A 12,496-nucleotide genomic window follows, 5' to 3' on the forward strand; every position below is an offset into this window, starting at 1 on the left:
ACATCATGTGATGTTTGTCTTTGTCTGACTTACTTCACTTAATATGCTGATAGGTTGTTCTTTTCTCTCAACTTCCACTGCCTACATCCAGCTCTCATTATTTTATTCTGAAATTTCTGTAGTAGTTTTTGACCTTTCTTTGTAGTCCCAGCTTCTCCCATTCCAGGGCCCCCTCCCCACTCGCTAAGCTTACATGTAAAATACCTTTTTATCACCTCCCTGTCTGCACAAGAGCCGTCAGTGGCTCTCCCTGCCCACATCTGCATTGTCAAGGCCCTTGGTGTTCCTGGTGCAGACTCTAGACCTGGGAGCCTCTCCTCCCACACGGCATCCTGCAGAGCAGTCCTCTGGGCACGGGTCCCAATGCACACCCCTCGCATTGGAGCGCCCCACAGTCTGTCCTCTGCACATCCCTCCCACCCGCCCGCCTCCATTCCACCTCCTCCACTACCCTCCAGAGTGCTCCTCAGTTTCAGGTCCTTCATGAAGCTGTCTCCAGCTCTTCCCACCCTTATTCTCCACATCCTCTGACCTTATTGCACTTGACAAGATCTTTAAATATCTGAGCCTTAATTTCCTTGTCTGAGGAGCAAGAATCATACAGTTCTCCAGCATTTTAGGGTTAGAAGGCATTTTCATCCAGGGCTGTTTGTGGTTAAGAGAAGAGTCTTTAGTAGGTGAGTGTTATTATTGTTGTTGTAACAGATCAAATCAACTTCTCTTGACTCTTACTTATTCTCTCATTATATTACACGTGATTTTTCCCTCTTAACTGTAAATTACTTGAGAGAAGAAGCCATCTATTTTTTTTCTATAGCAATATGGATGATATTGAGTAGGCAATAAGCACTCAAAATACTTTGTTAGTCATTAAATAGAAGAGTAAAGTTTGCTAATAATCTTTTAATTCAGGCTTAAATCAGCAGTAGTTTTCCATCATATGAGTGGGATGTCAAATTCAGTCTTTCGTAGAGATAAGAGATGTTATGCTGAGGCGTGAACCCACCAAAACTTTGAGGTTTCAAATTGACATGAACGGAGAATTCTGTTAAGTACTGTTGAAACATGAGGTTAGAGTAAGTTACTTATCCATCAGTGTGTTTAAAGTAGCTTGCTAGTCCCCAGAGTTGGGCATGCATGACTTCCAAGCAAAAACCTATTGTTTTCATAGCATACCAGCATCTAGTTAATTAGAAAAACTTTGATTTCAAATTATATTTCTTAACAAGAACAAACGAAAAAAGACTTCAAAAAAGGCAGAAAAGGACAGAAAGAGAAAAATGGATAATACTGAGCTCTAAGAAAAAAAATTGAAGTGTCACTATCTGCCACTAATAAAGGCTACAGTTCATTGTACATTGTGAGTTTTATTATAGTATAATAATTTTGTTGAAATATCATTTATTTTATGAGAAAATATGTGGGAAAGATGTATTTTTTATTGGTGTTATGAGTGTCACTAGACAGGGCTCAATTCCACAAACTTAGATATATTATGGTTCAGTACTCCAAATCATGAATTTCTACAACTTCTAAAAACCAGTGTCAGACCTAAGTTCCCATGAAGTGCTATCTTCCTAATTTAACTAACCTTTCTGCTATTTTATTTTAATCACTTGATCTGTTCTTGACCTAAAAGCAATTATATGAATCCCATTTAGGTTTTCCTGTTGTTAACATTTTCACGGTTAAGGCCTCCAGTACATTTTATTAAGTTTATCCTTTTAAGATACCCTCTGTGCAACATCATTTTGACAATCTATTTTTAAAATTTTACTCCCATTTATACTAATTGAATTAAGTCAAAGATTTGTTTTTTCTAAGTTTTTGCCCTCCTTGCACCTGTACATAGATTAATGAAAGTCAAAGTGTTAGTTGCTCAGTTGTGTCTGACTCTTTGTGACCCCATGGACTATAGCCAGCCAGGCTCCTCTGTCTGTGGGATTCTCCAGGTAAGACTGGAGTGTGTAACTATTCCGTTCTCCAGGGGAACTTCCCAACCCAGGCATCGAACCCGGGTCTGCTGCATTGCAGGTGGATTCTTTACTGTCTGAGCCACCAGGGAAGCCCTGCATAAATTTATACACATTTTGAAGTCAGAAGATTATCATAAAGCAGTAAAACCACACACATCATAATCATCTTGATACTTTTAGGAACCTGATGACGTCAAAATAAACACTGTCAAGGTCAAGGAGAAGAGAATGAGTCGAGCTTTCTCTGGTTTGGCCCATCATAGTCCGACTTCTGACTGTGTGGAACATTTTAGTCTCAGAGCCCAGAATCCAAATTTTCTTGGAATTCACCAGTATCATCACTCCTTAAATATCTTGTTTCTTTGCTTCACTATAGTTTCTCATCAATTCCTTCAATCTGGAACAACTGTAACTATTTTCATATATATATATATATATATATATATATATATATATATATATACACATACGTATTTAGAGTTTTGGAATTAGGGATCAACTTATTCCAACTTCCTCATTTTAGAAATGAGACATCTGAGAACTAAGAAGGGTCAGTGCATTGCCCAGATTTCACTGTTTAATCCCTGGAAAGTCTTAAATCAGAGCCCAGGCCTCCCCTCTGAATCAGTGATATTTTTTCTGCTATGCCCCACTTAGTTCTATTTAGAGTAGCTGTCAATATCCTCCCTCTATAGGTAGCCCATCAACTAAACAAATATGTACAACCTTTGTGTCCTCTTGAGATGCTGGTCAGTCTTTCCAGTTGGCACAATCTCAGCAACTCTTAAGGGCTCCTCATACCCTCCATCAGCTAACAAAACATTTCTCTAGTGTTTATCAAATCATGAGCTGACTTGGGTTGTTTCTCCTCTTTGGTTATTATGAATAGTGCTTCTCTTAATATTTGCGTACAAGCCTTCGCGTGACCAGTCTTTTCAGTTCCCTTGGGTATATACCTAGGAGTAAAGTTGCTGAGTCATATGGTGGTTTATCTATGTTTAACCATCTTCCAAAGTGGCTGCACCAGTTTACATTCCCATGAGTTAATGTGTAGGAATTCCCATCATTCCACATCCTTCTTTATTTCTGAACAATAAAAAAAAGTTTATTTACAAAATTAAAAAAAAGTTTATTTACAAAAATAAAAAAAGTTTATTTACAAGACTTGAATTGTCTGATTCAAACATTTTAGAGAAAAAAATGGGATGAAATTCTTTTCTTTATAAAGACAGTATAGCCAAAATGGTTTTAAATTCCAGGTTTTTGCCAGAAAGTGGAATATATCTATTAATATAATCTTTTGACTCAATAGAGAGTTAAAAACCTATTAAGTCTAGAAAAACTTTTCTTTTTTTCTTTCTCTCTCTTTTTTTTTTTTTTTTTACTGAAATACGTATCGATTTCCCCCACTTCTAGTTCCAGGCGCTGTTCTTACTGAATCCATCCAAGGAAGTACCTTTGAAGAGAAGATATTCCTTCAATGGCGAGAACCAATTGAAACCTATGGTGTCATCACTCTCTATGAGGTAAGATACACCTTGTTAGTAATGTACTTTTTTACTATAACTTGTCTGATTGCTCACCTATCTAGTATTTAAAAATACATAGCGGCATCATGCCTTTTAAGAAGTGGAATGCTTTCACTAGTTATAATGGTTACTGAATAGAAGCAGAAATAATTAAAGATGGGTTTTCAAATTATGAATAATTTCAGGATGTATACTCACAGTGATTTAGATGTGTCCAGATTACCTGTTATTGTATGAAAAGCCACAACATGACATAGTTTAAAAATGACTTTTTTTTTTTTTGCTTTTTTTGCCACTTTATTTTTTTAATCGAAGGATAATTGCTTTACAGAATTCTGTGGTTTTCTGTCAGACATCAATAGGTATATACATAATGTATAATCATCCATAGGTACACCCATGTCTACTCCTCCCAAACCTCCCCCCTACCCCAGCCTTCTAGACTGTCACAGGGTCCCTGTTTGAGTTCCCTGAGTCATACAGCAAATTCCCATTGGGAGACCCTGATGCTGGGAAAGATTGAGGGCAGGAGGAGAAGGGGATGACAGAGGATGAGATGGTTGGATGGAATCACTGACACAATGGACGTGGGTTTGGGTGGACTCTGGGAGTTGGTGATGAACAGGCATGCTGCGGTTCATGGGGTCACAAAGAGTCGGACACAACTGAGCGACTGAACTGAACTGATCCATTTTACATGTGGTAATGTAAGTTTCCATGTTACTCTCTCCATATATCTCACCCTCTTCCTCCTCCCCTCCCTAAAATCACCTTTATTAAAAACAATGTGTTCTGTAGTACATATTAGTTTGGGCTTCCCAGATGACGCTAGTTGTGAAGAACTGCCTGCCAATACAGGAGATGAAAGAGACACGGGTTTGATCACTGGGTCAGGAAGATTCCCCTGAAGGAGGAAATGGCAGCCCACTCCAATATTCTTGCCTGGAGAAATCTCATGGACAGAGGAGCCTGGCGGGCTACAGTCAATAGGGTTGCAAAAAGTAGGACACGACTGAAGCAACTTAGCAGGCATTCGCGGTATATACATTATTTAGGAGGCAACCATGGCCTCCTGTCCTTGCCAGCTCTAAACTCCTCTGAAAGTGAAAGTAAAATTGCTCAGTTGTGTCCAGCTCTTTGCGGCCCCCTGGACTGTAGCCCACCAGGCTCCTCCTTCCATGGAATTTTCTAGGCAAGAGTACTGGAGTGGGTTGCCATTTCCTTCTCCAAGAGATCTTCCCCATCCAGGGATCGAACCCAGGTCTCCTGCTTTGTGGGCAGATGCTTTACCATCTGAGCCACCAGGGAATCCTTAAACTCCTTTACTCCTGAATTATAGAACCCTGATGATCCAATTAGCAGAGTCACTAGACATTGTCTTGGGTTAGCAACAGAATAATTTCTCTTGGTTTCTTATAGACTATAGACTTCTGTGACATAGTTTTGCCTGTTGATAGCAGAGCAGAACCTGATGACTTGTTCAGGGGGAAAAAATGACAGCCCTAGTGGGGTGGCAGTCATCATCACCTCTGTATGAGCATGATTTCACTCTGCCTATTGTCATAGAAACAAGCAGGTGCATTTTTTTCAAGCTAGCACTTATATGAATGCAAATTCAACAAAATTATATGTTGTTAGGTTTCTGAAATTTGCAGCCTTTCTTCCCATGGGACCTTTACCTGAATACCTTTCAAAGCTACTGACAAAGCTGGGAAAGATTTGCTGTCAGACAGTCATCACTGGTGACCCGTCTCCCTGACCCAACTAGCCTCACAGTTATGCTTCCTTGTACCTTTGGAAAATTGGTATTGAAATGCAAAAAAAAAAAAAAGAATGTTGTTCATTGAAAGCTAAACAAAGTAAGAGGAAAGGAAAAAAGTTGATTTTCGTGTGGAATGATTGACACTTTCCTAGGCTGCTTCATGGTAAAAGAATAGAGTGTTATGAAAATTCATGCCTCTGCTTTTGTAGAGTTGTTTTTTACAATCAAGTCAAACAGGTTCTTTTTTAACTCTGTGATCAGAATCTTTTAGTTAATACTTTTGGCCCCATGACCACTTTTTAGTTCTGCCTTCTAGATTCTTATCTTAGGATAACAGAATATTTTACTAAAAAATATACAATCTTTGAAATCAATGTTAAGTTCCAAGAAATTGGTCCACTTTCCTGAAAGCCACATGTTGATATCAAAGCAGACAGAAAATAAAGACAAGATTCTATTTTTCTGATCCCATGGAGCATAATCTTTGTATAAGAAGTAGCTTTTATTTTTTTATTTTTTTAAGAAGTAGCTTTTATATAAAAACAATAGGAATCATAATTCAGAAACAGAACCCATTAATCTCTCTGATTCAATAGCAAAGATGTCCCAGTTGACACTGATCTAAACGCTACTACAAAAGGGCTGTGTGAATGTGTCATAAAGTGAAGTGAAAGTTTCTCAATCATGTCCAACTCTTTGCAAACCCATGGACTATACAATCCATGGTATTCTCTAGGCCAGAATACTGGAGTGGGTAGCCTTTCCCTTCTACAGGGGATCTTCCCAACCCAGGGATTGAACCCAGGTCTCCTGCATTGCAGGTGGATTCTCTACCAGCTGAGCCACAAGGGAAACCCACTGTGTCATAAACCAGGTCTTAAAACTCAAATATAGGTAAGAAGAGGGCTTCCCAGGTGGCGCAGTTGGTAAAGAATCCGCTTGCAATTCAGAAGACGCAAGAGATGCAGGTTGATCCCTGGGTCGGGAAGATCCCTTGGAGGAGGGCATGGCTATCCACTCTAGTATTATTACCCGGGAAATTCCATAGACAGAGGAGCCTGATGGGCTCTAGGCCATAGGGTCACAAAGAGTTGGACATGACTGAGCAACCAAGCATAGTACAGTATCAAAATGCAAACACCACATATCGAGCCTGGTTAAGGAAGTTTATCAGTTATTACTAGCTTCCCTCATAGCTCAGTTGACAAAGAATCCGCCTGCAATGCGGGAGACCCCGGGGTTTGATTCCTGGGTTGGGAAGATCCCTGGAGAAGGGACAGGCTACCCACCCCAGTATTCTTGGGCTTCCCTTGTGGCTCAGCTGGTAAAGAATCTGCCTGCAATGCAGGAGACGTGGGTTCAATCCCTGGGTTGGGAAGATCCCCTGGAGAAAGGAAAGGCAACCCACTCCAGTATTCTGGCCTGGAGAATTCCATGGACTATACAGTCCATGGGGTTGCAAAGAGTCAGACATGACTGAGCAACTTTCACTTTTCCCCAGTGCACAGGAATACATGTCCCAGTATTTTCATTGTCCCCACTAACTGTATATGGCCTCCAGGCTGTTAGTCATGAGAGTAACACATCAACAAGCGTTAAAAAAAAAAGAAACCACTTAGTATGTATAAGATGCTGGAAGAGGACAAACTATATAAGATCCCTCCCTCCTCTTTTAGAAGTAAGCAGTCCCGTCAGCAACTAAGTATAGAAAAGAATGAAATGAGAACCACGTGTTGCTTCCATGCAGCAGTGCGTGCAAGATTGTCAGGCACATAGTAAAGAACAGTCTGGAGTCATCAGCTGATTGGGGATGTAGACAGTCGGAGCATTGAAAATCCCTCAAAACGCCCAGCCTGGAGAGCTGGGCTCAGTGAGCCAGGGTCCCCTCAAAGGAAGAAAGTCAAAGTGTTAGTTGCTCAGTCACGTCCGACTCTGGGACCACGTGGACTGTAGCCTATGTTCCTGGGATTCTCCAGGCAAGAATACTGGAGCGGGTTGCCATTTCCTTCTCCACGGGGTCTTCCCAACCCAGGGATTGAACTCAGGACTCCCGAAATGCAGGCAGATTCTTTACTGTCCGAACCACCAGGGAAGCCCAATGAGACAGATCAAAGGGTGGAGAGAAGGAAAATTGAGGGGCCTGTTTGACATCAGTGTTCCAGGCCTCCTGTGGTACCATGCCAGTTGATATTCATTACTGCTTCTGCCATGATTTTCAACTGGAATGGAAGGAGCTGTGTGTATGGAATTTTCTTTTCCCTGTGAACCTTCTGATCCATCACACCTGCTTCTGCTGATACTTTCTTTCCTCCTAACACCTTCCCCTCATTCTCCTTCTAAGGCACTTCTGCTGATCTTTCCTACATTTCAGTCAAATTTTGAACTTTTCCCTGAAGTATCCTAGGTTCTTGTGTCCTCTGGAATCAGATTGTTGCTTCCTCTGATTGCTTGCGCATGCATTGAAGGACCTAGTTAAGGCTGGCTGGCATTGCAGCCATGGTCGGAGATGGGGTGTTATCCCATTTTGGTTCTCTAGGATTTGAAACTTAGTCATGAGAGGGGAAGATGATGCTGGAGTGCCACCGGCCCCAACCTGCCAATCAGAAATCACCCAGTGTGTGCTCCTTCCATCTCACCTAATTGATCCCATGTGTGGTCTGCCTGTCAGTTTGTTTTCAGCATGGGCTTTGTATCAAGTCCCTGGGTTCACCCTGGAACATCAGGGTTCTTTCTTAATAGAGGTGTTGTTAGAATCGACTTGGCCCTCAGCCAGAGAAATGGCCAAGTGTGAGCTGAGCCCTGGACTTCCCTCCTGGGAGTCCCTGCTGGTCATCCACAGCCTGGTACTTGATAGGCACTTCCCAGACATGCCGAATGAGCAAATGAAAAAATAAATACTGAAAAGGCACATTACACTTGGGTGTGAGCGTGGAGCTGGGTGCCCTTCAGACGTACCACTCAGGAGGAGAGGCACTTACTGACCATTATCAGCTCCTTGCAGGCCGTGGAGTTCAGAGCCAAGTTCACTCTATTTCCAAGGAACCTTTTTATCCCTGGAATTCAGACTCCCAGGGCTCTGGATGAGTTTTAGGATGGAGGAGCCTGGTAGGCTGCAGTCCATGGGGTCGTGAAGAGTTGGACACGACTGAGCGACTTCACTTTGACTTTCCACTTTTATGCATTGGAGAAGGAAATGGCAACCCACTCCAGTGTTCTTGCCTGGAGAATTCCAGGGACGGGGGAGCCTGGTGGGCTGCCGTCTATGGGGTTGCACAGAGTTAGACACGACTGAAGTGACTTAGCAGCAGCAGCAGCATGCACTTTCCAACATTTTGTGTCCACTTGGACACAACAGAGTTGCTCTTTAGGGATTTCTTAGATGAGGGAGAGGGTTCGCTATTTTTTTATTTTAAGAGGAGTTTATACAGGCATTGTAGTGGCTCACTGGTAGAGGATCCACCTGCCAGTGTGGGAGATACAGGTTGATCCCTGGGTCAGGAAGATTTGTTCCCTGGAGGAGAGCATGGCAACCCACTCCAGTATTCTTGACTAGGAAATCCCATGGACAGAGGAGCCTGGCCGGTTACAGTCCATGGGGTCACAAAGAGTTGGACTTGACTTAGCAACTAGACAACAACAAAATGTGCATTGTTATGGGTCAGGAAGAGAGAATTTGTGCTTTTAAATAAATTATTGAGGGGTGTTACCAAAAGAGAGTTAAGAAACCCAGTCTAGCTGATCCTGCAAGGTCATGGCTAGAGGTGAGCCCAAACCCCTCAGCCCTGGTAAAACAGCAAGTTCTCTGATGAAGCCTTTGCTGTTTGCTTTGCCGTTGGCAGCAGCAGAGCGGACATCCTCCTCGCTGCACTGTGAGCGTGTCTGTGAGTGCTCACCTGCTCTCCCTGGGAGTTCTCAGGAGAACATACACTGAGGGCCAAATACTTACCTATCACAGTAGGATCAAAAAGAATAAGGTATCACTCTTTAGAAAAAAAAAAAAGAGAGACAGTTGTATGGAAAGTTTGAATTCCTTTGTCATGTTTAATCACGATTTTAGACCACAAAGAGTTCTTAGCGCACTCCATGAGTTACTGCCAGATGGATGGTGGGGACACCGTCACAACTCCAGGGTTTAGCAGATCCAGAGATCCTCAGAGTGGGATTGGGAAGGATTTATGAATACGCGGAATGTGAGCTCCAGCTAGAGACAGGGTAGACAGGTCTTTGGTTTCAGTCTTGAACTCCCAGCAGTCTCTCTGAAATCATTCCCTTCTTGTTGTGTTCAGTCGTTAAGTCATGTCGGGCTCTTTGTGACCCCCACAAACTGTAGCCCCCAGATTCCTGTGTCCATGGGATTCTCCAGGCAACAATACTGGAGTGGTAGTCATTTCCTACTCAAGGGGATCTTCCCAACCCAGGGATCAAACCCACATCTCTTGCATTACAGGTGAATTCTTTACCACTGAGCCACCAGGGAGGCTAGCATGTTCCAATTAGGCTGTGTCGTAACTTCTAGGTTGCATCTCTCTTTAATCCACCAGATTGCTCCCCCCGCCACCAGTCAGTCATCACATTGAGTCACCATGTGAGACCCCAGCCCAGAGCACCGTGCTTGGCACCCAAGAGACATGCAGTAGAGATGTTGTGAATGAGTGAAGTAATGGACTTGGGGGGAGTGGTTATGTTGTCACAGCTTAGATCTGCTTTCTCTGGGGCTCTCAGGGTGGGAGTCAATGTAAGCAGCTAGGTACACAGAGGTGGCATTGAAGTCACTGGACAGGAGCACGAGTGGACTCAGTCTTACTCTTTACTCTGAGGAACCTTGAGAAGGAAACCAGCGAGAGGGTTAACAGCAGATCTGCTGTCAGACTCTGATGGTGTCGTGCACGGCGGTGATTAATACATACAGCAAACATTTTCTTGCCATTGCTTAGTTGATTCAATCTAAATATTCTCTCAGAGAGGTCTCCTTAATTATAATGACATGGTGTAAATATAAGAAGAAAGAATGTCAGTTATCACTTGGTATAATAACAGTGTTAGTGTTCATGCACATAAATTATAAGTAACTTTAACCTATTCGAAAGCAAGAAAAGTGCTCAGTTTTGCAATTTAAAACTTTTGAATATGCTGCATTTAAAAATTATATCATTACAACCAGGAGAAGTTAGTAATCACCCCTAAAATGCACGTTCTTGAGAAGTTGATGAACTACTTAGAGTGAAATTCTTTCAAGCATCATTTGAAAGGGCAGAATTTAAAAACACCTATGTTATATTTATTTTCACACAATCCAGACTCATCCAGGGTGCTTTGAACACTGTTATGTGATAAACATCATGAAAACTTCCAGAAATGCACTGAGTCCAAAATGGCAGCTCCTAGTTATTTGGGCATTTTAAGTTTTAGTTAATTCAAATAAAATGACTCATAGCCATAGAAGATGAACTTATGATTACCCAAGGGGGAAAGGGAGGAAGGGATAAATTAGGAGTTTGGGATTAACAGACTGTAGGCTCCCCGGATGGTTCAGTGGTAAAGGGCGGATTCATGTTGATATATGGCAAAACCAATACGATATTGTAAAGTTAAAAACTAAAATTAAATTAAAAAAAAAAGAATCCACCTGCCAATGCAGGAGATGTGGGTTCAGTCCTTGAGTCAGGAAGATCCCCTGGAGAAGGAAATAGCAACCCACTCCAGTATTCTTTCCTAGGAAATCCCATGGACAGAGGAGCCTGGTGGGCTGCAGTCCATGGCCTCACAGAGTCAGACACGACTGAGCACATATCCACCTTGTTGTTTAGTTGCTAAGTTGTCTACATCAACTATACTTCATTTTTTAAAGGATTTTTTCAAATAGTAATAAAGTGAAATAAAATGTTCAGCTTCTCAGTCTCACCAGCCATGTTCCCTGTGCTCCATGGCCACTTGTGATTAGGGGCCACCACGCTGAATAGTGCAGAATAGAACCTTCCCGTCCTGACTGTCCTACTGGACAGCTTTGCTCTGAAGAACAAAAGTGAATAGGACACTATCACAAACACCACAGTCATCCATCAAGAGCTGCTGACGAGCGTCTAGGATTTATTTTTGGAGCAGATAACTTTGCCCACATGGAGTAGAACGCTTAAAAGTACTCTTGTTCCCAGTAGACAGTAATCCTCTTCAGTATAAAACCAGACTCTGGCCCCTGGGTGAGAGATGAGGCCCTCTCCTTGTCGGGTCTTATCTGTTTGAGTTGGTTGTCTATTTTGTTATTTTGTTTTAAGCCATCTGTAATGTAGTTTTCCAACATGACATTTTGAAAGCAAACAACTTCAAGATATTAGCTTAAACATGAGCTCATTCTTTATGTTCTAATCTACTGGCTTTCAGTTCGTCTGTCTATAAAAGTAATAACTCGTAACAGTTTTGGCTGAGTTCCTGTGCCCGTTCACTGGGTCCAGGATTTGAAGAGTCCAAGGGAACAGGAGAGCTTATCATCAAGCATCTGACAGTGCATGCATCAGGAGGGTTTATTGGATAAAGACACCATCTTGGTCCATCTGCCCAGACACTTCATCACATTCTTATTCTCTTACAGATCACCTACAAAGCAGTCAGTTCCTTTGACCCAGAAATAGATCTATCCAATCAAAGTGGAAGAGTTTCAAAACTGGGAAATGAAACCCACTTCCTGTTTTTCGGACTGTATCCAGGAACCACGTACTCCTTCACCATCCGAGCCAGCACAGCTAAGGGCTTTGGACCCCCGGCAACAAATCAGTTCACCACCAAAATATCAGGTATCATACATTCATGAGCTTTGTCTTTTATAAGAAGTAGCCTTCGAGTACTTTCTCATTCCCGTTGTCAAGTGTGCAAAGCTCACCCAAATGTACACATAAATTTGTATTTGGGAATGTATGAAAATCAGACTCATGAAATTTGGTAAAATGCTACAAATATTTAGCAGTCAGGAGCTTCAGATCGTCATCCTGGTCGGGAAGTAGGCACTGATTCAAGAGTGTATATTGGAGAACTTTAATGTGAGCAGAAGATCCTGTTCTGAGGACCCTCTGCCCTCCTCCATCCCAAGTTCCCAGAGCAGCCGGGTTGGGAAAATGTCTGTAAGGAGATCTCTCATGATGAAATGCTCAGCAGAAAGGCAGCTTTACGTGGAGTCCCTTCCCGAAGGCTCAGCCTTCCCTAGACCTTGACCATTAGTGGTTTCACAACCAGAAAAG

At 42.3% G+C, this 12,496-nt stretch overlaps 1 protein-coding gene across 6 annotated transcripts in view; it reads left to right on the forward strand.

Annotated features, from left to right (window-relative positions):
• PTPRM (protein tyrosine phosphatase receptor type M) overlaps positions 1-12,496 on the forward strand; it is a 666,464-nt gene that overhangs the window by 379,828 nt on the left and 274,140 nt on the right. For all 6 annotated transcript variants that reach the window (XM_070778532.1, XM_070778534.1, XM_070778533.1 and 3 more), the window contains exons 9-10: positions 3,393-3,502; positions 11,854-12,055. In XM_070778532.1, coding sequence (XP_070634633.1) covers positions 3,393-3,502; positions 11,854-12,055 — 312 coding nt within the window. The remainder of the gene's footprint in view (positions 1-3,392; positions 3,503-11,853; positions 12,056-12,496) is intronic.

Source organism: Bos indicus, chromosome 24 (assembly GCF_029378745.1).
Source record: "Bos indicus isolate NIAB-ARS_2022 breed Sahiwal x Tharparkar chromosome 24, NIAB-ARS_B.indTharparkar_mat_pri_1.0, whole genome shotgun sequence".
In the NCBI taxonomy this organism is placed as follows: domain Eukaryota; kingdom Metazoa; phylum Chordata; class Mammalia; order Artiodactyla; family Bovidae; genus Bos; species Bos indicus.